This window comes from Pelmatolapia mariae, linkage group LG17 (genome assembly GCF_036321145.2).
Source record: "Pelmatolapia mariae isolate MD_Pm_ZW linkage group LG17, Pm_UMD_F_2, whole genome shotgun sequence".
Taxonomy (NCBI): Eukaryota; Metazoa; Chordata; class Actinopteri; order Cichliformes; family Cichlidae; genus Pelmatolapia; species Pelmatolapia mariae.
In genome coordinates this window covers 33313941-33339854 of record NC_086242.1, presented here as the reverse complement: position 1 = coordinate 33339854, position 25914 = coordinate 33313941, and the positions used below count along the sequence as shown (strand labels likewise).

At 39.3% G+C, this 25914-nt stretch overlaps 1 protein-coding gene across 4 annotated transcripts in view; it reads right to left on the bottom strand.

Annotated features, from left to right (window-relative positions):
- lrp8 (low density lipoprotein receptor-related protein 8, apolipoprotein e receptor) overlaps positions 1-25914 on the bottom strand; it is a 170636-nt gene that overhangs the window by 62384 nt on the left and 82338 nt on the right. For all 4 annotated transcript variants that reach the window (XM_063460686.1, XM_063460688.1, XM_063460687.1 and 1 more), the window contains exon 4: positions 7628-7756. In XM_063460686.1, coding sequence (XP_063316756.1) covers positions 7628-7756 — 129 coding nt within the window. The remainder of the gene's footprint in view (positions 1-7627; positions 7757-25914) is intronic.

Genomic DNA, 25914 nt, shown 5'->3' with positions numbered 1-25914 from the left:
CTGGAGACTATAAAACCATCACATCAGAGTGTGAAGAAGAGAACTAAAAACACCAAAGATGTGGTAATGCTATGTTTAAGCGGCAAAGGTTCAAAAATAAAGCAGATGCAGATTTCCTCAAATGTCCAAAAGACAAAAGCATGTTTAGGAGCATGTAACTCCTGCCTTCATCAGAGCAATGGAGAGTGATTTTCTACACAACAAAATCTACAACCTACTGACCTGACCTACCACTGATGGCAATACTGACACGGGCAGCTCTAGTAACTCACTGTTGCAAAGGTGCCCTCTCAGCACAATGAAGTCACTGAGTTGAACACTGGAGTACTATGGAATAGTCTTGTGCCACCCCTCATTTTTTTGTTTTTTTCCAAGGAAAATGGGAAATAGCTGCACTAATTTATTGAAACGTGTGCAAACATACATGGAATTCCATCACAAGGAAAAGAACTGAGTTTGTACAATTCCAATAAGCTTGAATTTTAATAATAATTGGTATGACCACCTTTATTCGTCAACAAATCTCTTTGGGAAGCTTTCTTTAAGTAGTCTTCAGGAATAATTCAGGCTACATGAAGGACATATAAAGCTCTTTCTTGGATGACGGCTGCCTTTTTTGGTCCTCTCTATCAAGATGATCCCACACTCCTTCAACAATGTTGAAGTCTCTGGGGAGGCCAGTCCATGACTGACAGTGTTTCATTGTGTGTTCTTATCCAGGTATGATTTTATTGCATTGGCATTGCCTTTGGGATCATTGTTATACTAAAAAATAAAGCTGTTGCCAATTGGACATTTCCATAAAGCACTGGTGGATCAAAACCTAATGGTACTTTTCTGCTGTCATAATTCCATCAAATTTGACAAGAGCGCCAACATCCCTGGCTAAAATGAAGCCCGAAACCATGACAGAGCCTCCACCATGTTTTACAGATGGCTAGAGGCACTCACTGTGCCTCTCTCCTGACCTCCTCTGCACATTTTGATGATTTGAGATAAGTTTTGATCAAACTTGAACAAGAAATCCTTGTTATAAGCAAGCACACAAAGATGCCCCCATGTTTTTGAGGTACATGAAATAAGACTAATCAGCATAGCCTACTTCTACATAGACTTGCTCCTTGACAATTTTAAATGACAAAAATACAGAACAATCAAGAATAAGAGTGTGACAGGCCCAACTGGACAAGCTTATCATTCCCAATAGACCAGGTGTGGGTTAGGGTGTCTGTATGAAAAGGCTTATGTTGGAGCTATGTAACTGTAATCTTTTTTGTTTTTGTTTGAATACATACATAGGCATGAATGCAGCATTTTTATTGCTGTAAAGATAAAGTAGCCTGGCTCACTGTGATACAGTTGTGCTGCTTCTACAGAAGGGTTAGTACACTTAGAAGAAAGTAACAAAGAGGAAGAGGATGTAGCAAGCAAGATGGATTAAAAAAAAGATCTTTTAAAAAAATCGACTTTCTACTTTCTCCAGGTAGAAACGACAGAAGCACATTCAGTCATTCAATTGATATGTTGAAATATTCAAAATGTCAGTTTATTGTTGTACGAGGAAATTAGGACCAGTGTGTAAGATTGAACTGCCTCTATTAGCATAAATATCATATGTTATTCATAATTCTGTTTTCATTTGGGTATTGTTGACTACACATGGTATATGAATCATGTTATTGTTAGGTTGGAATGAGCCCCTTGTAGCTAGAGCTCTAGAGAACAGCTCAATTTATTAAAATTATAAGTTGAGGTGGTAAAGGACACTTTTCTGGCATTTGTTGGTTGAATTCCTCATCTAATAAAACAGAAATGAGAAAAAAAGGCAGTTCATCCATCTTGAAAATACTCTATCAGTGTTGAAAAAAAATGTTTTAGCATCCGCACACTATGAAGCATGCAAACACATAGCTTGCAGCAGATGTGTGCCTAAACACATGCAATTTCACATTAACATAAATTAAAGGCTCATAAACTTTCTTCAGAGGCCTCCTCTTAATGTAACAGAGATCCTCTCTTCCTGGATCCATGTTTTATTCAACATTTGGATATGCTCAATTAGCGGCCCAAATTAACATTAGCTGTACAACTGTAGCTTCTGACGGAGGGAGGGAAAGAGATGGGAGATCAAAGGTGCAGGAAGGTGGTGACAGCAGTGGTAAGGATAGGGGATGGATGAAAGTAACAGATTTCAAAAAGGAACTATGTTTTCAGACATACCACCGATGAACTAATTTGTGTTTGTGGGTGGTATAGCGCTCTCTCTCTCTCTCTGTGCAGCCATTTCTTTAGTTTTACCAAAGATCTTGATGAGTACGCTGCCACAATCATGACAATGTAAGAAAGTCAGGCAGGGCTACTGGTCCGTTATTCTGCTTCCAAATGTTTATCACGTAACTGAACTTCATTGTTTGTGTGGCAAACACTCATTTGATGTTCCAGCTGTGTCTAGTACATCAATTAAAGATTACTTTTCCAAGAACAACAAATGGAAGAGTGGGAAAAAATTAGGTTACCAGATACCCAAAGGGAGTGCTGGTCTCATTAGTCTTTGCAAATGTTTTATCTTTATCTGTTTAAAGGACGAGAAGGAGGTGGGCTGACACATGCATATACTTTTATATTTTTTCTTGTGCTGCAGCACCAGTGACAGTATTGAGATACTCGCTTAGTAATAGGTAAATAATAACACCCACAACGCATTGCTTTTCCCCCTCTCATACCTGTGTGCATTCAAGGTGCAGATGTAAATAAAGTTCACTGTACTTAATAGCATCTAGCCAGCGCTACAGACGAAGAGTGCACAGAAATGGACTAGTATTTTTTTTTTTTTTTTTTTGTGGTTGGTAATTTTAAATGTAGCTCCACAAACATCAAACACACAAACTGTTTCTGTGAAATCTTTCACAAAATGTGTCTGCTACATGAATGAACAGTTAGTGCATTTCCCAGGGAGGGAAAAAAACCTAAATGCATGATGGAAAAAGATGTAAGAAAGAGAGAGGGCAGATGAGAGATCATTTTAATAACTGCTCTGCAGATGAAATTTAAATCTTATATGTAATGTCCTAATTCATTTTAAAGTTTTTAAATCAACAAACTGTGAGTATACCAATTCTGTTTTATTCCCAGTTTTCATGAAACTACTGTGCAGTTTAGTCTAGTCTAAACTGGTTAGTTTGTTGTGAACTTTACACTGATGTTGCACTGCTGCAGAGCGGCTGTGGTGTTCATGGTCAAAGTTAGTTAACATCAAGGGTAGCAGATATCTATTCCAATTTATGCTGATGTTGCTGATTAAATTCACTTGCTCAATTCTACATTTCATACAAGCTTTATTAGGTTTAGAAAATCAGCTATTGAGTCATTTGCTTATATCTTACTGAATTTAGCTGACTAAATCTCCCAAGAGCAGTGATTTTCTGAGAAGCAGCGCTGGTCACAGCCTGCACATAAAGAAATCCCTTCTGTCGCTCACAAAACAAGTTACTGTGTGAAGCATTTCTAATACTTTTCCCCACATAACACTACTACGCTCCATCTTAGGGTTCTCCCACCTGCCAAATCCCACTTCAACCCCTTCATGGACTACACCAGCATTAAGCTACGGTAACATTATATTATCTATATTCTGTAAAATCTACTCAGACAGAAGCCCTCTTCAGAGATGTTATATGACTTGCTCCATAAACACACAAGGGTGTGTGTATGTGTGCGTGTGTGTTATAGGGGCAAATGCAAACTTCAATCTTGTGCCACACTGAAAGTGACACATGAGTATTGCTAGATATGACCTGCAAATATTTCCATCACAGATTTCATGACAAAGTAATGAGAGTGCTTATTTAGACATGAAACTGATATGATCACATGTCCTCAGATTAATGGAAAGGAGTGTTTGTAGAGGAGGTGTATTCAGGAACATGCATTCCCACGATGATGCACACAGACTCAGAATGTAAAAACAGTACCTGCTTTGCTGCTACTACCACACTGTGACTAAAGTGACAGAGAAGTAAACAGTCATGTAAGCTGAGGAGTCTTTGTGACTACAGCTCTTTTAATACTTTAACCAACAATGAATCCTCTTTTGTGACTTCACACATAATATGATGAAGAGCAGACATTTTGTATTTAAAAAAAGAAATTCAAATGTCAAATCTCGGCAGACCTGCAAGTAAACTGTACCTTCAGAGGCTGGTGGAGGTGTAAAACTGCAAGGTGGTGCTTTTAAATGCTGTAGTGTTCTTAATTTGTGTTCCTCCACTTATTGAATTCGTTATCCACATCTGTAATAAGGCGATATCTGCACTCTGTGTTTAACTGATGGATATGAAATTTGAATTTCAGATACTCTGAACTGTTTTGTGAAATTTTCTGTTTTGGAAAAAGAGTCAAGTTTTCATGAAAATAAAGACTAGCGTTAATGGATCCATTGTGCTGTTGGGCTTTAAGTCAGCTTTAATGTGTGATCTCTAAATGTCCGGTCAACTTTTTAATATTCATCAAAGGCTGATCTCTGCAGCAGAACGTCTATAACACCCACCTATATAATCAAACCACTTCAGACAGTAAATCAATTACCATCAAGGGCCCTATGAATTTCTTTTTTTTTTTTTTCCCCACAGGCGTATTAACCACTTTATTTTCTTTTGAAAAAGGTGATGAAGAGTTGGCTAGGCCAGGCAGATGAAAGGCAATGGAAGACTATCAATACACAGAAATACAATGGAAAATTACAGGTGCTAAGCAAGCATGGGAAGAAAACTTATACACGAGATACAGACGGTATGTGAACAGTGCAGCTTGGGTTACATGACTAAATCAACAGTGCCTGCTGTTTTCATTAGGTCGTGGTCATCGACTCCCTAAAGAGATCTCCTTGTGCTACCATCAACCTAAAGCGCACACACACAATGAAAACAGATGAACTGGGACAAACACAGAAAAGACTAGAAGGAAGGTGTGAGAAAGAAGATGAGTTAGGACATCCTGCTAACCATGAGAAAAACAAACAAACCCCAAAACAGTTATCACAACTTTTAAAATGTGGAAAAATTGTAACAAGTTCCAAATTTCATGTATTTACCATTAAGAAAATTCTGGATTAGCACGCAGCTGATGTGTGAAAGCTTTTTTTTCCATATAGACAACAGAGAGGTGGGAATCAGCAGACGCCCCACAACATGGTATTTTCACAATACTTCACTCATGATACGACATTGTTACGATTTTTAACATTTTGCAATATGCTGTGCAATAACAAATCAGAGTTTATCACCTTATGATGCAATCTGTTTCTCATAATACAACAGTAAAGTGTGATAAAGACAAGAATTCACATTTAAATTCACACTTGCTATAAGGCGACCCTGCAGTCCCTCTTGTTCACTGAATTCACAGAGTACTTGAATTTATGTAATAAAGCATCAATATTTGGGTCTCTATATCGATATAATATCGGCATGCAAAATATCACTATACTATGCTATATCAATTTTTTGTGGATGGCAATTAACGTGAATTATTACACTGAACAAAAATGAAGGTGTGGAGAGAACACAAAGAAATCAAAGAGGAGAGTTCGTAGAAGAGACATTAAGGAGAAAGAGATCCATCCTGGTGCAAACCACAGGATCCCTCTGTGGAAGCAAACAATAGCTGCAAACCGATACTTTTAACTGTGATGAAGAGGCATGTGATGCACTCACAGTGTGCAGATGCCCCCGTGACTTATGTGGTGAGCCAATATCCATGGTTTGAAGGCAGCATGTTACAGCTAACAGCAACACTGTATTAATAATAATACATGAAGAGGCATTTGTAGAGTTTTGTTGACTGCCAAATTGGGGGAGTCTGCACATCTTTGTGCCTCATCTTCAGCATGAGAATATATGAATGTCAAAGTTTCTGAAGGACAATGCCAGCACTATGGAAATAATCTGAAATGCATCACGCAGATAATCTTGTAGTTTCCTAGTGAGGACACTTGGTACATACTCTCTCTGCTTTAGGCCCTTGTATACAAAAACTGGTCTAAAATGACCCCACCTTGTCTCCATTAAAACATAATGACTGTGACAGTAATTAAAAGCCATTTTTCATTCGGACAAAGGCACCAACATTGTATTAGAGATATTAGAGAAATTCAGAACATAAAGGGCAAACTGTACATGCAATCTATATTCTTTAAAAAAATGGGGGTGCATGTGTTTGTTTCAGGCTTAAAATCAATAATGCTTCAATAATGCTGGAGGCCAGATGTTTATGCTGATGAAAATCAATACCCTTTTTTCCTACAGCTTTGATATCAGCTGGGAGGATGTATGCTACAAAGTGTGACAGCAGTCAATGTATGCATAATTACTAAAAACATGTGAGGGCATTGCTGATCAAACAAGTGTGTGCTTTCTGAAGAGACAGACTTGGGCTTGATTTCCATCATGACTGTAAAGTAGATGACAAGAAATTTAGCAGTCAATTCCAAAAGCGTTAGGATGCTTTGAAGTAATGATGGGCAGAGGTTCAATAATCTGCAAAAAAAAAGTGCATTTACAAATTGTGGAACGATTTCAGAATAATGTTCCTCAACATAAAATTTCAAAGACTTTGGGTATCTTATCATTTACGGTTTGTAATATAAAGGCTGAAAGTCAATATTGGGTGCCTGTGATCTCTAGCACTGCGTTAAAAACAGGCATGATTCTGTCATGGAAATCAGTGCATGGACTCAGTGCCATTCACAAATGCAGGTTAAAGCTCTATCAGACAAAGAAGATGCAAGCATGAGATGAAAGCATGCATAAATGCTGCCGTCTTTGCTGAGTAACATCTCATTTAAAATCAACTATGGTAAAATGACTAAAGATGGCTAAAAGATGGACGCTGCACACTCTGGACTAAAGAGGAGAGGGACAGTCGGGCTTGTTATCAGCCCTACAGTTTTGGCAGATTACACATCTGGAAAAGAACCATGAATACAGGTATACATACAGGTTTTAGAGCAACATGTGTTTCCATCAAGATGATGTCTTTTTCATGAATGCCTGTTTCAGCAAGACTATACTAAACTGCATCCTGCGTCTATTACAACATCCGGATGCTGAACTGGCCTAAGTGTAGTCCAGACTTTCACCGACTGAAAACATTGGGAGCATTGCAAAAAGAAAAACATCACAAGAAAGATTCAGGACTGTTGAGCAGCCAGAATCTTATATGAGACAAGACGTAGAAGAAAATTACTGTCCCTAAGTCCAGCAGCTGCTCGCCTCAGTTCCCAGATGTTTACAGACAGTTGTTAAAAGAACAGCAGATGCTACACAGTGGAAACCACGGCCCTGCCCCAACTTTTTTGAGACATCAAAGTCAAAAAGAGACAATATTTTTCTTACAATGGTGCATTTGATGTGTTCTATTATAAGTAAAATAACACGTTTATACAATTTGCAAATAACTGCATTCAGTTTATATTTATGTTTTACACAGTGTCCCCACTTTTATGGAATTGGGGTTACATGTTACAATATTCCCAACTGGAATACAACAGACTGACTGCACTGTAACATGAAAAGTGTGCCGAGTGTTTAACTATGTGCTCCTTCCTTCACCATTTCCACCACAAACTTACCCGCGGCGCACTGCTCCTCATCTGCCCCGTTCTCGCAGTCCCTCTCTCCGTCGCATCGCCATGACAATGAAACACATTTGCTGGCAGCCCCTCCGCAATCAAACTTCTCTGGAGGACAGGTCTGTCGGCCTGTGGTTGCAGGGCAAGGGTGAAAGACAGCAGAGGAGAAAAGGCGGAGGGTGGGGGGTGGGAAGAAGAGGAATGAGTGGAAGAAAATTGGCGTAAAAAGGGGGGAGAGAATGAAGTCAGGGAGAGTAGGATGGGACAAGAAAGGGAAGGAGGCAAAAAGATGGAGAGAGAAAGGAGAGCCAGTCAATGAAGCAGTTTGATAACTTAGTTATCTTCTCGCTCAAATCGATCCCCCTTCAAAGGTCTGCAATTAAATTAGACACACAGCTACAGTGGAACAAAGGAGTGGGAACACTGTCACGCAAGACACAGAGCTGGGGGAAAAACAAAGTACACAAACAAACAAATAAAGAAACAGAAGGAAGCCAAACAAGAAAAAAGTGCCCAAGTCTGTGTGTGAACAACTGTTTCAACCAGGGCTCGTTTTTCCATGAATATTTAGCCTTAAGCGCTAGACAACAATATGTCAAAATAAATGTTAAAAAGCCCAAGCCAAGACCCCACAGCTCATTTCCAAATTATTTATAAATGGAGCTACACAACATCTTTCCAAAATGCGTCTAATTCACCTCTTAACTTAAACTCAGACACATATCGCAACAAACTGCCGTGAAAAAGGACACTTGGTGTATAGAATACTATATTGGTTGTTATTTTGAGTGTAAATCAGAGAAAGCAAAAGAAGTGGAAAGCTGCACATCGCAGACAGTGAAACACACTCCTTTACACACTGTGTGCGACTGAGAAAGTAGTCCCTCTAGATAAAAGCCTATTATAGTAGTCAAGGCCATTGTTCCTGCATTTGTAACCCATGAGGTTGCTAAAGGGGGGAGGAGGGAAATACACCGTTCTAATACATCAAATTTACACAGCCCACAGTCCCTGCAGCAAATCCCCATGCCTTTTTCCTGCAACCCACTATACACCCTCACCCTGCCTCATTTTCCCCTCACCTCTCTCTTTAATGTCTCTCACTCCCACTCTAACGCCACAGAGACTCGAGCCCCAGATTACATTACAGCACTGTGTCAAACTCAACTCCATCAATTACACACATCTGACCACCAGCATGCTCGCTGGCAACAAGCCTATGTTTGTTGCAGCCGCAGATCAATAGTACCTATGGGATTCGCTCATTCCGGCTTCACTCTCCATTTTATTCTTCTCACATTCCTCCTCCTTGTTTTGATTTTTTTTTTTAACAACACTCTGATATTCAAACACTGCCCCTGGTGGTGGGACGTTGGGACTAGTTTAGCCAAGAGGGACTGCACGAATCTTCTCCAGCTGTGCAATTTTGGTTGATGTGATCACCTTTGAAGTCATCCACTTGAATTTTCAGTCTTCTCTAAAACTGGGTTTAGGGTTAGACTTGGGCCCTGGTGCCAGGCTGGATCTTTTGGGTGACCACTTTCCTCTCGCCTCCATCTTTCTTCCTCTCGCTGAATATCGAGCTCTTGTGTGAGCATCTTTTCAAACCGTCATCCCCTAAATGAGGTTTCTCCTTTCCTTTAAAGAAATAAAAAGCCTCCTGCAAATCCACTTTAAAAGACCCAACGAGTAAGCGCCATATCAGCGCAGTGTAGCTATTACTGCCAAAAGGGACTGAATGGTCTGCGTGTACAATAAGAGTGCGTGCGGGTGAGTGCACGTGCCCATGTTCTTGTGCCTTTGATGCAAAGAACGCAGCTCTTCTGGATGATGTGAAGGTGTGAATGTGATGTGGGTTGTGTGGAGGTGTCTTAACATGTCAATTGTCTCAGCAATCTAAATGTGCACCTCAGAGATATGGTACTATACAGACAATAGTGTTCCAGGCCTCCACATTATCTAGCTTTTCTAAGAGCGTGTGTGTGTATATTAGAGTGTGTGTGTGTGTGTGTGTGTGTGTGTGTGTGTGTGTGTGTGTGTGTGTGTAACACTGTAATACTACTGTGGGAGACTTCCTCAGTTTCATACAAAGCCTAACATGGAAACATCCCCTAAGGGCTTCAGTCCACCAAGTGTCTGACTGACAGTTGGGTTAAAAGGATGTAATTTGTCTGACTGACCATTTCTGGCCCCTGCGAGTCAGAATGGCCGACTCACGGATAAACTGCCAATCACGAGGCTGAATACAGATGAGCAAGAGGGAAAAAAAAAAAAGAGCTAACACTGATTATGACAAAACGAATTAGAGGATTCTCACCCCAAGGGTAATCATTTTCCATAAATACAAAGAAGTACGATTCCTGCTAATGTACAATCAAACAGTAACCTATAACTATTAAAAAGTCAGTTCTTCTGCTCTGTATTAGAATTTGATAGACCATAATAACAGTTTCAGCCCCACCAATAGCTTCTACATAAGGTCTCTCTATTTGCTGCCTCAGTTACTGTGCAGCCCATTCCCAGACAAAATTGGGTTGTGCAAGCTAAGAAATCTGTTTTTACACTGCATGCGGAAGCAACAGGAGTTTGTGTGGACTAAGCTGAAGCGGGTAGAACATGGAGCAATTGGCATGATCAACATCGGTCGCCGTGCCTGTACAGGCCAAAATAAAAAAACAAAAACATGCCTGCTCTATCAAGTCTGCATCTCCAGATTGCGTCAACTAAAGGACATGGAAACATGAGCGTGGAACAATCTGATCAGCATGTATTTAAAAGGAAAACAAAACATCGTATTATGTATTTTTTAATCTAGGGTGTATTTTTGTTTTTTTTCTTTGCCAGTCCAGATGGTGTTGATAATGAAGTTGCAGTTAAAGTTGCTTTCCCCAGTGTTTCAAAAATTGGTGCTGAGCGCAAATTTGCCCTCTGTCTATCTCTCCTTGTTCCTTCTCTCACTAAATGCTGACAAGGTGGACAAAGTGGTAAAGCAGGCACTAAAGAGAACTGCAGGACTTCCTGAGGGAGAGATACTGCAGACTCCGATCGTGTTACATGCAGAGTGCAATATCTGACTCCTGCTCCCACCTTCTCAGGAAAAAGATGTACACAAGACCATAAAAGCATCCTAATGCAAATAAAGACGCACATAACTCTAAACTACAAATGAGGTGTTTGTGGAGACCGCATGTACACCAAAGCAGCTGTGAATCATCGCCTCAGCTACCAGTCAAAGGCATGTAAGTGAATTCGCCATTCTCAAGACTTTGTACTGAATGAATATTTCAAGAGCTGTGAAACTGCTGTGGCACAGATATAAACACTTGGCCGTTAGCTCCCAGCTACCTTTGCTTATTGCCAAGGCTTAGAGCAAATAATAGGCGAGGCACTGATACTAGCCATGCTCCAGTGGAGCTGCTTGGTGATGAGCAGTAAGACACTGAGGGTTCAATACAGCAGCTCCCTGGTGGGTGTAGGCATTATCGAATAAGTGTAAAAACAGGTTGGGAAACAAGCATGTACTCTTAGTGAATATAACAGGATACATCAGTGTAAAGGAAACAAACAAGTGCAAATTGGCTGGATGACCAGGTCAGAGCCTTTCCCTCAACTTTCATTTCTGTGACACAAACAAAGCACGCGAGGCTCAACAGATTCAGCCTTGAGCCTCTCTATTCACACCGTAACCCCATTTATATATTTATTCACAGGCCGACTCTGGGTAAGGGGTAATTTTACTTTGAGGGCATGAGCCTGATTTCATTAATATGGCAGTGCTATTAGAGAATAGCAGGTACTATGAGAAAACACAGGAAATTATGATGAGGAAAAAACAGTGTACCCAGTTAAATTCCTTAACAGTCTTGTGTGCATAGAATAAATTAAAAATTCACTGCTTAGAGTTAGCAATACAGCCTGTGAAGGGATGCAGTAGCGAAATGCTGCAAGCCAAACTAAATTTATGAGTGACCTCCGTGGCTTCCTGTGCAGATTGCATTAATAGAAGCTTGCGCTGCAGTGTGAAAGTGAACTAGGACGAGATAGCTGGCTCTAGGAGGAAAAAAATATTTACACAGCAGCTCTAGCTTTGTGAATTTATTGGTAGGAAGCATATTATCACATGAGAAAATATTCAATGAATGTTTGACTTATTAGGTCATCACTAGATGACTGGGATTTTGATGATTGGAAGAAATGCATTCAGTGTCAACTTTATTTTAACTACATCAATCCACTGTATATTTTAAGGGAAAAAATGGCTTTAATCATTTTTAATGTGTTGGTTTAGTATTTTGTACATTCTGGATATGAAATAGGTTTTTGCTCATCCTGGGGTCAGAAAACTCATTTGGCACACAGAACACGATGCAGTCTTTTAATTCAAACAAGTCCACAAGCAGAAGTAGTACACACTTGTTATTCTCCTCACATGGCCCGTCTAAGTGTCTATTATGAGGAGGGTATAGGGGTGGACGGAGCAAGGAGCTGTATGCTAATGAACTTTTGATTAACTACCTTCTTAATTTCCCTTCACAAGGAGGGAGGGATTGGAGCATTGTGGCACGGCACCACGTCCACTATACAGCTCCATGCTCAGCATCGAGGCGAGCCTCGTAGTTGATTGATGTAGAAGTCCCCAAGCCCCGTAGGCTAATGCTAAGATAATTATTTATTACGAGTTGCGTGTGTGAGGCCAGGTAATAGAAGCCATCCTTAAGTCACTGTCCATCACAATGAGACACAACGTCAAAACAAAAGCCACTTGGGAGAGTATGTGGTAATATGGCACATGATAAATGAGGAGGAACGGAGGCTTGTAGATGATTTACCCTGTATCGACACGAAGCATTGTAGCTGCATGAATTTAAAATGCTTTAAAGGTACACCGCAGACGGCACAGCACTGATTGATGAGGTACCCCGTTTTAATGTCTTTTTATGCAAAAAACACAGAAGAAACATGACATGTCTCACTACATTGGTGGCATATTATGAATGCCCAGATACTCTGCAATGCTTTGAATGTCAATTGAGTCAGCAAGCAAGAAGTACAAAGCAAAAAAAAAAAAAAAAAGTGTGTGCCATATGAAAGGCATTAAGTTCTTTGTAGCCACTTGCTTTTTATTGTGTCACTTCATTTTTCCTGGTCTTTTTTAACTTTAGAGGACACAACATAGGTACCAGAAGGGACTACAAACTATGTTCATCAGAGCTGAGAAAAAAGAGAAAATAAACATATTTCTTGCATGTGTTTGACAGATCATCAATTAAGTCCAACAGGGGGGTCCATAACAGTTGATCGTCTGTGAAACTGAATCATTAAAATCAAGTTTCAGCCGTGAGGTGGCATCATAAATTGGCGACTGCCTGCTTGAGAACAGTAAACCTTTACTGCTTGGCTACTCTGTGTGGTATAAAATCTGGGCCGAAGCATGTCTTGAATCAATACACAGCGAGGTACTGCACCTTACTGGAGGCTTGGTCTGTATATTTAAAGGTCATATTAAATTTTATCCATGTATTTTGAGACCATTAAGTACACGCCACACCACAAACACTTAAATGTCTCAGCCTAATGTCTTTATATTTATCTTCAAGTACACAAGACAAGAAATAAGGGAGAAAAGAAGGGAGGTGGGATGTAAGGTGGGGGAAAGCGGTCAGATATTGGTCACAACATTGGAGAACATCAATACAAGGACAAACTGGAATCGAGGCAATTAGAGGAAGCTACTAGAAAGAAAGAGAAAGGCATCGAGCTGGAATTGGATCGGAAAGGGGCTTCTTGTGACTGCAGGGCCAAATTTACACAGATAATAAATAAATAAATAAATCTTTGGCCACGCACTCATTTACACTGGAAACATTTTTACAAGATAACACTCTACAAATAGATCGACCTGCACATTAAGACCCAATCACAAACGTAAAATTCCACTCCACGCTGCGTTTCAAGCCGAATTACATCTTAATGTAGACTCGAATTGGAGAAGCAGTCCACGACGCAGTATGGAATAATTACTTTTGTTTTAGAGCTGTAACCTTAGTGAGAGGAGAAGAGCGCAGTCGACAAAGGACGGGAAGGCGAGACCTCGCAGATGATCAATGATTCATTCGAGACCTGGGATGTAGGGATCAGCCAATTATTCGGCGTGTAAGGACTTTTTAAATCTAATGGTTTGATCGTTTGTAGTGGGTCGTGTCATCGTGTGGACACTCATTAACCTCATTCCAAGCAGCAGTCTTTTTTGTCCTCCCTGAGGCGCCCAATGCTTTCATTAGTGGCGCGTGAGGTGCCTCCAAGGGGCAGACACTTTGAACTGCAGGTACCATTTATCTTTGTTTCTTAACCATTGACTAAAGCTTTCAGCTAGTACCTGCTCAGGTCTAAGCAGTGATATTTAATGTGGTTATTAGAGGCAAAACAATTAGTCAGTTCATTAACTGCATGATTGACAGGAAGATAGCTTATTGGAAAAAAAAAAGGTGGGGGAACAGTGAGTTATTCTTTGGCTGCACATCCCAAATGTGGTTTTCTGTCTCATACGTCACTTTTAACTAAATATTATTAGGTTTTGGACTTTTGTTTTCACAAGACATTTGAATAAGTCAGCTTGAGCTCTGGGAATTTGTGACAGCATTTTTTCACCATTTGTCTGGCATTTCATAGACTTTAGATCAATCTATGATGAAAAGGCTGGCAACCTGTCCATGGTGTGTCATGTGTCTACGGTAGGCTAGGCTCCAGCCCCCCCGTGACCCTGAATTGGATAAGTGGAAAAGTATGGGTGGATGGATGAATCAGTGCATGCATTATATCCTTGCGGTCAGTTTTTTTTCTCCCCCCTTTCGCATCATACAGGAATTTAGTAAATATAAAGAATTTGTCCTGCATATTTACTCACATTTGTGCAAATTTGATAGACAAGATCAGCAAAAGAATTGAAGGATTCAAATGACATGTAAATCTTACTTCAGGTTCAGTGACAGTTAGTTTTGTTCATAGTGTTGAATTAGCCTACAAAGCACTGCATTACTCTCAGAGGAAAATCATGCTTTATCGGGCACGATTAGCTCACATGGATTATTTTGTAGACAGATTAAGTGTGCCTAGGCATGTACAACAGGCAGAATTACTACATGCACGAGTTAAAAAGGGGTTGCATGTACTCTAAATATAAGGGTGGTTACATATATTTGTTAATGCATGACTGAGTACATCTTTGGTTACCTTTATATATCTTTCCATGTATGTGTGAATGCTTGAGCACGAAGAACACTGCACATTGAGAACTGGAGCATGATATTTCATGGCAATGGGGAATTGTATTTGGCAAAAATGACAATGGAAAGACAACGGAGCTCGATTTAGAAATCAAACAAGAGCGTCACATTAGAATTTTTACTAAGGTCCTCTAATTTCACAATTTAACGTCCTTAACTAAGTGAGACCATAAACTGGAGATTTTAGCAAAGGAGTACACAGGAATTGACCCGTATTTTGAAGCCTTTACATGAGCGTATGCGCCATTGCCATCTGGGTTGCCAAAAACTAGATGTGATGGGGAGTAATGAGTATGACTGTTTCATCCCATAATTATATAATCCCCTATTTTCAGACATAGTATGGCCAAGATTTACAAAATACTTATTTTTTTCTTTTTTGGCCCCAAATCAACAACTGAGGCCATAAACAGCAGAAAAGTGCTTACAGAGTTATTTTCCAGACGTCTCTTTGTAACCACAGCTATTGCCATCTTATGGTCTTTGGATAGAAACCAAGTTAAAGGCACTTCAATATTGGCTTCATTTTTCCATCCTGTGAGCTACAACCATGTTTTATACAGTCTATGATTTCATGACAGTTTCAAGCGGCATTCCGGGGTATTGCTAGTAGCTAGTAACAATTAAACGTTAAATGTTTGGATGGATCCAACATAACAGATGTCTCCTTTCACAAATTTTGTTTACCTATCAACTCAAGTTTGGTTGAGTTGGTTGACCCTTTGGTGCGGAATGTAAATGACGTAGAGTTTGGAAGCAGTGGGAAAAGCCAGCCCAGCTAAGTATGTATCGCCAACTCCACCGGCCATTGTCCTTCAGATGTGAAATCCAATTTAGGGAAAGGGCGTATGCAGTTAATATCAGATTACATTCTAAATGAAGGTTAGTGTTGATTAGTGCCTTTCATTGGAACGCTGATCTCCAATTATTGCAGCCCTGATGTATGGAGTGGAGGGAGAATGTTGGAGAGAGAAAGATCAAAGTCAAGGGAAAGAAGAGGGGGAAAAAAACTGATCAGAGAGAGCAGGTGCAGAGAAAGGAGAAAGAAGCGGGATGCCAATAACACAGGAAAACAAGGGGGGCTGGGAGGTCATGCAGTGAGAACAACAAAACTAAATTGTGACAAAACAGCCACAAGTCCAAAGTAAGATCTGAAAAGCCTATGGGGATAGATAACCAACAGCAGCCTCCAGCCTTCAGGATGCGAACTGGTGTCACTGCAGCTATATACACCCATGGCAACAAAGTTTCTCCAGATGCGAATTTTTGAGCTGTGTGTTTTAAAGCATGTAACAGTGAGTGACAACATGCCTATTAGAATTCAAAAGTCACCTCTTAAATTCCCAGCCGAACTATTTCATTTTTTTTCTGCAAATGAAAATGTGAATAAGCGCGGGTAGATTTCTCCTGCGGGTTTAGCTCACATATATTTTCTCGTAGGTGACGCTGAAAATTTCCAATGAAAATTGCTCTCTCTCCCTCGTGCTCCCTCTCTCTATTTTTCCCCTAACTCTATCCGGTGTGAAGGAGCAGGAGAACACGGTTGTTAAATGTGGAACCATTAGCACAGTCTAGACTATGTGTCTGGCAGTGCCATGGGGGGAAGAAATACAGCGCAACACCAGCGCTTTCATAGGAAATTGCCACTTTCTTCCAATGGGGCCCTCTAAATTGTTGTTTAGTAGACGACGCATTGGGAATTAAAAATATTGCCAGTGGCTAGTGCCACATCTCTCAGCTGATGACAGAATGCAGGAAAGGGAGGTACACAAAAAGGAAGGCGAAGAAGGGAAAAAAGGCAGTCAGGACTCTATTGAGGGATGCAGAGCGTCGCGCTGAGCTTGATGGGGAAACTGAGCTCATTTCCTCCGAGGCACTTTATTGAAATGCAAGGGCAACGCACAAAAACAGATCTATAAAGAGAAACAAAGGCAGGTAAAATGACTTCTAAAGACTTCTCTGTGGGATTTTGAAAGAAAAATATTTCTGGCTCTGTGAAGCTGCCTCTCTCACACTCACACTCACACACACACACACACACACACACACACACACACACAAAATCTAGACAATGGAAAATGGGTTCGGTCGAATTATAAATTTAACCAATTTTTGTGGTCTTAAAAACAAGAGAAATAAATAAATAATTTCCTGGATAATTAATTTGAGTCACAACAAGAAAATGGAATCCCACGGAGAATGTTTGAAAATGACAGCTCTGCGGGTATCATCCCCAAAGAACATCTGCATGAATCACATTTTATTACTGTAATTATCAACTGCAAAAAAAGGCAAGCTTTATATCCAGTCTCGCTTCTGCCAAGTCGGCAAATTGTTATGCCCACACCCTCACGTTATACTGTTACCACACAGCTATTTAACTCACAAAACACCAGTTAAGTTATGCTGTATCAGCTTTAAGATTACTTGTGTTACGCATGCTTTGGTCATGGAGACGGCAGCTTCTCTTTATTTGCTGTTCTTCTTCTAGCTCCTATGACTAATTTCTCCATTGTAGACATTTTTGACAAATCAAAATTAGATGCATTTAAATATCTATATGAAACTGCTGCTTTTCATTTGCTGTAGGTGTGACAGGACCATGGTATTATGCGTACCATGACAGCTAGTCTGAAATTAAACAAGTGATTTTTCTGCTAAAACAAGTCAAAAGTCTTTGAGGTTCATTTTGTCATCACTGTGTTCCTGATCTTGCCCGTTTCTGTTGCCTTACTTTCCTCCTGCCTCAGCAGATCCGTTTGTCTGACTGACTGCCTTTCTGATGCCAAATTCAAACCTGAAAGTTTTGCCAAATAAAGTCTTTAATCCTAAGCCTGCGTTTGATGCCACACTCAGTATTACAGTTTAAGACTTCCTTAAAAGCAACAACCCCCCCCCACTAATTTAAGTGGTTGAAGAGGAAAACATTAACATGAAAATACAATTGTTTTTTATGCCCAGATCTTTCCAAACATGAGCAAAAAAACAAATGAGCTATTTCATCAGGTAATTCCAGCTCCACAATATCATATCTGTGAGCAAAACAATATTGACCACTAATCAATTGTACCCAGCCAAGTGCAAAGGTCACTAATTGAACGGAAGAATGCAACTGAAATTAAAATCACATGCGGGTGTTTGCTGTGTTGAAGCTTTTGGTTGTTTGCAGTTTCTGTTCACACAACCACAGCATAGCGGACATTACAGGAAATGATGATGCAATTAATAGGAAATGTATTTAAATACAGTGGCTGAGAGAGAGAAAAAAAACAAATATTTGAGTAACACACTCATCTTTAAAAAAAAAATAAAAAATCACTCTTATCACTTCCTACATGCAAACTGTTCATGAACTCCTCTGTATACCAAAGTATTCAAGAGTCAAATGTGAGAACACCTCCCTGAAATCCTAAAGACTGGCCACAAATTGGGTCATGCAACAGTACAATAATCTCAAACACAGCAGCCAATCTATAACAGAATGGCTGAAAAAGAAAACAATCAAGGTGTTGCAATGGTCCAAAGTCCAGACCTCAACCCAGCTGGAATGCTGTGGAAAGATCTCAGAGCTCTGCGTAAATGAATTCCCGCAAACCTCAATGAACTAAAGCAACACTTTAAAGAACGTGAACAATGTAAAGACTGATTCTAAATGTAAAGTCAGGTGGTTCTAGAAGCTATTCAATCATTGGGTGTGCTTAATTTATCACAGGACTGCATAGAGTCCCTCTTTCATAAACCCCGCCCCATGGAATAAGTCAGCTTAAAGCCCTTTTCCACTAGTACCTACCTAGATTGGCTTGACGTGACTCAAATCGGACCTAATGTATGTGGGGTCATTATAGCAACACGGTTGAACGTCCTGTGACGTCATTGGTATGCAACATATACACCACAACAAAGGAGGACGTCGAGGCGATGGTATACCAGCTGCTCTGTGGCTTTTGGTCAGACTCGGGACACACGGTGCTGTTTTTATGCAGCCATTTTCTTCGTTGCCAAGTTTTAAAAAAATGGCGGTTTTCATTTTTCGTGAAGGAGCTCACCTCCGATTGCTTGGAACCACGGCCAAGTAGGTACCTAGTACCAGGTACTACAACCTAATGGAAAACCCTAAAAGCGTTGTCGTACCTTGCCGAGCCGACCTGAGTAGGTACCAGTGGAAAAACGCTATTGCTGTATAGACATTACATGGGGGTTATGCATATATCCTCCTGAGAAGCAGCCTATTCAATGATATCCTCTTTAATTGATATTTGTTTTTGGTCTATATCTTGTGACTTATTTGAGCTACCCTACTAAGTCCTGACAAACTAAATAAAGGACATCCTGGGCTTTCCACTGATATCTCATGTGTTTGGATGGCCTTTCTACAAAAAAAGATTCTTCTTTCCTTGGTTCTTTGGAGGATGAATCTCATTTTTACTGTCTGTGTTATTCAGACCTGAAGTGTGGTACAATAGAGTCACAAAACTCATGTTAGTCTTCTGTGGTTACATCATGGTGGGTTGTAACCATGTGTTCATGTTGCAGTCTGTGAATGACATTGAGCTCATAGCAACTAAAAGAACATGCAGCAAGACACTAGACTTCATTGTCTCTGAAGTAGCTAGGTGACCTCCTAATATTCACTCATATATTTCCAGTGTTCATAACCATATAACAGCTTTTGAATGTTGACTTTCTTTTGCACAGCTCTTAAATTTGCACGTTGTTAGTGTGTCCTTTAATGACAGGTCACTTGCTTTCTCCCAGACTGAAAGAACAAGGAAGGCAGACAGGTAGAGAGAGTTGGATAAAAGAGAGGGAGAGGCCACCTGGGAAATTATGGCAGGTGCTGCCGCCGCCTCAAGCATGAAAGTGAAGCTGTCCGACAGTGCAACTCACTGGATCCTTCCCTTCCACGTTCCAAAATAATTAACTCGCACACCCTCCTGCCTCCTCGCTATAATACGCTGACCTGCCTATTGTCTCAGCACACAGAGACAAGGCAAAGCCTACCTCATGACACAGAAGGAGGTGAAACTGATGGCAGAGAGGACAGAGACGATGACTGAATAGGAGAAGCTGGCAATTAGGGCAATGCTGTATAGTTAAACATTAGATGACACTTATTGTATTTTTACCTGAGACATTGTGACTGTCAGTTTTGAATTCAAAATTCTCAATGTGTTCATCTTGACTTATATCCATGAGATATTATGATCAGCTCTTCATCATGACTGATAAAGACTCTAACCTTCCTCTTTACTATAAAAGCATTGCAACTTTAGCCAACTAAATATCTATTAGAGTAAGAAAAATAGCATCCGTCCTCCATCTGCCTTACCCTACAATTTCAATATTTTTTGCTAAAGTTGTTTCCTCAGACGTGCCATAATTACCAGGTCAAAAAAAAAAAAAAGAATCTGAAGAGTGGCGACTGGATATAAGTGCTATAAATCATCGCTACTAGAAATTGGGAAAGACGTCCTGCTGTGATGAGAGACTCTGCTTTGACAGTTTGTGTCTTTAGATGTATGAGTTTCATCAGATGGAATGAAATCATGGCACTTTTAAAGCCCGGTGGGGTTGGGTAAGCTGATAAAAAAATGATCTAATGAGATTATCAATATAAAAAAAGGACTAAACAGAGGCACAGTTTTCAAAGTGTGAGCCTATATTCATGGCGTTTAATGACACATTGGAACTCAATATTGTAATCTTGTAGTATTAAAAGAAGAATTTTAGGGAAAATATCCCGAGTTCAAAGCCCTGGAATGGAGTTGTATTTGAAGCAAAGAAACAAATGCTGCCAACTCCTTTATAGTTTCTTCTGAGTAAATTAAGGAATAATTGCTTTCTTATCATATCAAAAGAGCTAAAGGGAATAATAAGACTGTTGCTTTCTCTGTTTTATCCCGCTGTGTTACCCTATCATGAATGATGATTTGAGATGACTCAACTTATAAAGTTATCACAATTCTCATTTCTGTTTGTCTAATTTTCACTCATTATGCTTCACAATTAGAGGCTTTTCAGAACACTCTTTATCATCATGCCTCCGAGTGTGAAAAATGCCTGAGTAGACTACTTCTACTGATAATAAGTCTTTTGTACTATGAATATAAAATATCCTCCACAACTTCCAAAACACACAAAGCCTAAGCACTCTTGAACAGTTTTTGCTTTTTATACAAAGTTTTCAAGCATCACTTGGACTGACGGGGCCACTGGAAAGGTTAGACGTTGCTCCATATGCAGTTAAATAAGGGGTGCAGAGTGTCTCGTGTTCGGTAACTTTTATCTATATGGGGACACTTAGACGGTGAGGAGTCCTCACTTTCATCCCAGAACTATAGACATGCACCAGCAGAGACAGAATGCACATACAGATGGGGTTTTAAATAATACTTGAGAGACACTACACAGCTCCTTTAATCAGCCCTGATTGTCAAACTGCAGGATCTTGTTGATGCCACTCAGAGTAAATGGATGCTGTAATGTCTAGACCCCAGAAATTCAGGGCTTTGATGTCTGGTAAATGGACTGTGTTCCGAGTAGCATGGAACATTATGAAAATTTAAAAGAGAGGTCATCTGTCTGTTTATTTTCACATGACTGTAGTGCATAATGAGTCTATTTTTCTAAACTGGTAACTGCAGTTGATGCAGGAACCCTAACATAGTGCCAAAATACAATAAAGATGCTTAAGGTATTTATCTAGTATTTTAAGGCTAATTACCTCAAGAATTTTTTTCTGTTATACTTACATCAGACTCAGACTCAGACGAAGAAGAAGAAGAAGAATTGAGTGAAACAACTTAAAATAAAACTATTAAAACAGAAAATCTTTACTTTTATTTTATTGCCTTCATGTGTTATTCTACATCTGTTCTGCTTGATTTCTTCCTCACCACCAGCTGGTTGCAGCAGATGACTGTCCTCCCCTGAGCCTGTTTTTGCAGCAGGTTCCATCCTGTTAAAGGGGAGTTTTTCCTTCCCACTCTCGCCAAGTGTTTGGTCATGGTGACAATGTACACTTGCATGTTATTGTGATTCAGTGTTACATAAACAGAACTGAATTGAAAAGTTGAACTGAATATATTTAATGGTGAAGTAGTCAAAAAGTCAGTCAAACAGATAAAGTTAATCATCGTGTGGACTACACATTCAAGAGCCCCTGATTCTTGAAGAATACCATTAATGTTTATTAATGGTATTCTTCAATAATCAAATCATATTTTGAATGGAACTTTGTACCGTGCAAAAAAAAAAAATGCACGCACAATCCATTTGCTAAGTGCTACAATTAGCAGTGATAATGTTAATCCAGAGTATTATCCTGGCAATGTCACTGTGAAATCAGCTTTGCTACATTGGCTAAATTGTTTGCAATGCCTAAAATTAAAACCTTATGTGAACATAATGTAAAGTAACATTAGCAACCTACTCGACAACCATCCTAACATTTTAGTTTGTGCCTTGTGAGCAAAATATAATGTGAATATATTTAATAAATTAAATTAAAAATACTTTTTACTAAACTTTATGTTTCAGTATCTAGGATGATCATAGAGAATCATGTAAATCAACTGGTATTGGTACTACTTGATTTCTGGTATTGTGACCTCCTTCATTTCTTGTGTGGACTACAAAGTGCAGCAACATTTGCAGCAACAATGCATGTAAAACTAATTTATATTTAGAAATGTATTTAAACATGGTTCTCAAACACTGAAGTATTTAGCTTAGTTTGTTACACCATTTTGCATAACTGGCTAATTATTAAAAAGGTGTTTTTGTTAAAGTGCCACTTTGATTAAACTTTTCAAGCGCTTTAAGTGGAAAGCAACTGCTTCAAATATATATGTTGTAGTTTGATGTTTGTTTACTTACTTTAAATAAATGTTGCTGTTGAGCAATGTGAATTTATGATACTTCAATCGCAATTTATGATGCAGCTATTAAACAAAAATGTGTGCACGGTAATAAATGGTTAGCACGGTCTCTGTTTGAATTTGCTTGGACCTTGCGTGTCCTCCGTATGCCTGTGTAGGTTTTCTCTGGTTTCTCTGGAGAAAACGTTCAGTGCAGAACACTGTGCACACTCTTTCATGCATCAACCAGCACTCGTCTGATTGAACATTTTCTCCAGAATCCCCTCCAGGCCCAGGTTCATTTTCAGACGTATAATTACAGACAGCTACAGAGAGGCCTGCCTGTGTGTGTGTGTGTGTGTGTGTGTGTGTGTGTGAGAGAGTGTGCGCGTGTGGTTTCAGAGGCGTCATCGGAGGTCCATAGTTAATCAGCAGGCGACCTGAAGTCTTGGGGATCAGCTCATCGATTCCCTCCTGGGGCAATCAATTCTATCAAAGGCATTACTTAAACTGAACTCAGATCAGAAAGTGGGAGACAAACTGCACAGAAGAAATCACAAGGGCAAAGTAAAGAATGTGACACAAGGCGGTAGAAGGCTGTAAGAAAGGGGGGTATATACAGTTTATACTTTAAGACAAAATCAAGTGTGCTGAGTGAGAGACAGAAAAAAAGGAAGATCTTAGTGCAGATGATGATGATGCTGTTAGAACTGGCTCAGATAATAAAATACAGAAGGTAACAAAAAAGAAACAATGAATCCAGATATACTTTATGTTTCTATATACTGTATCACTCAATTAATGGTAGATCTTTTCGAGATTTTTTAACTGTCATATTAAATGCTTTTCTCCAAGACTATCTTCAAAACACTACGTGAAGTAGATTCATGTATGAAATATGGTTGCTTGTGTAGTCAAGCACTAAAAAAAACTAGATTAGTCAGAAACACACATTAACGTTTCCAGAAAAATGTACTTTGTTAATACTATTCTGATGTTTGCAAGAAAGCATAGACAGCAAACTTAGACGTTCTATTACATGCACATAAACGCATCTGGACACACACAGCCATGAGGATCAATGGCTGGGAAAGTTACAGAAGCTCTGACAGTGTCTGACCTTGATTGGATGTAATGAGATTTAACCACAAGTCTACTAATCTGATGAAATGACTTACAGATTCACCTCGTGATGAATACTAAATAAGAGCATCGACTCTAGTTTTATTCACATGCTTATGCCAGTGCCTGCACTTGGATCACTCATAGGCACATGCATGAATGCACGCACCAACACATGTCCTTGGCCTATCCCAATCATACTTATTACTTTAAGGATCTTCAAAGAGTCCTTTGATCACCTCTTTGAAAATCATCTTTTAAAAAAACTGCAAATAGGTGTTAGCCTTTTTGAAAAAGAAGGAAGTGGGAAGTCAAGGCACCACTAGCTAAAATGAATCTTCTGTAAAATGCCAGTGATTGCTACTAATAAACAGATAATTCATCTACGTCAAAACTGAAAGCCATCATGCTTTCATGTTGACTACACCCCTTATGCTCTTTTCTTCCAAAATTATCTTAGAGCACGCTTACTATAATCATTTGATACAAATATTTCTCAAGTTTATTTTTTTCCCCCACAGATTTATTGAAAGTTACTGACAACTCCAAGTCTCAATCTTTGAGACCTCCTGGTCTGTTTAATAAACAGCTTGAACATGGAGTTAACAAACAAGAAAAAGTATTCATAAAGTTGAAAGCTATATATATCTTAGTAAAAGCCTCTTATATCAAAGAAGTACTCTAACATCTACCAATTTTACCACAGGCCATTGGTCTCCCATCCAAAAACAAAAAGTAAAGTCTTTAAACACTTGAGCTTCAGTGAGCTTCTGTTTCCACCACACTACCACATACACTATGTAAAGTACTGTGGCTTGTTGGAGGTTGTTGAAGTAACTCTCTTTTTAGGTGTGAAATCGGAACACACTGTGTTGTTTTCAGACATGCCCGGATTAGTGTTGTTGTTCCGGACAATATGATTTGGCACAAGCATTCCCACTCCTATCTTGACGACATCTAGCTTTAGATATACCTACCATGCTTTTCCCTTCTAGTCAAATTTCCATTGATATGTTTCAATACAGCACTTTGTGAACAACCACCCTTTCTGGAATTAACTTCTGTGGCTTACCCCACCCGTCATTTGGACAGCTTTCAAGTCAACGGTCTTTGTCCATGATTGTGGTCACATGTACTGAACTAAACTGAGTGATACTCAGGATTTACGTTGCATGAATAGCTGTTTATGCAAACCCAAATTAGATCATTTGAGACACTTGATTACTGATTTTCAGGAATCTGTTATTTTGGCTATATTGATATATATGATGAATGGAGAACTGATAATAGTTTACATTTTTTAATTCAAAGAAACGTATTACTTTTTTTTAATTGACAATATTCAAATTTTTGAGATGGACTAATTTGTGCAGAGGAACATTTCTCAGTTTTTTTTCAGGTATCTATTATGTATTATAAGCATGTTTTGCAACACTGTGGCATCACTAATTTGAAGTGAGAAACAAAAATGTTGAAATGGACAGCTTATGGTTAACAGTTAAAAAAGCTTTGAAATAATATAACATGTATTAAGGAGAAGTACAGAATAATGTATTTCATGGTTAATGAGCTGCTGCATTCACAATTTCCAGAACAGACTCAAATTCAACTACAGTTATTTTAATAATTACAGGAACACTAATAAAACCTTACATTACATTTGTCTGTGTAAAATATAACTACATTAGCTGCAATGCACCGTAACTATCAAACAGCATTACAGTTTCTATTAGGGTTAAAGTGATAATATGTGAACTTGGACAAGATGGGGAAAAAAGTTTCTAAAATGCACTGCGTGACTGAACATGTAATTTAGAGAAATTTTCTGTCGTGTCATGAGCTACTTAATGAGAACGAGATGAATTTAGGGCTCAGTAATTATTTCTAATTCTCACTTTGAGGATGCTCAGCAGACATCTTGTCCACTCTTCTGCCATCGATGGCCTTGATCAAACCTTGTACAAAGGTTCTGAGTCTGCTGCTGAAACAGACAACAAAAAAGCCACTAAAAGCTATTTTCTGA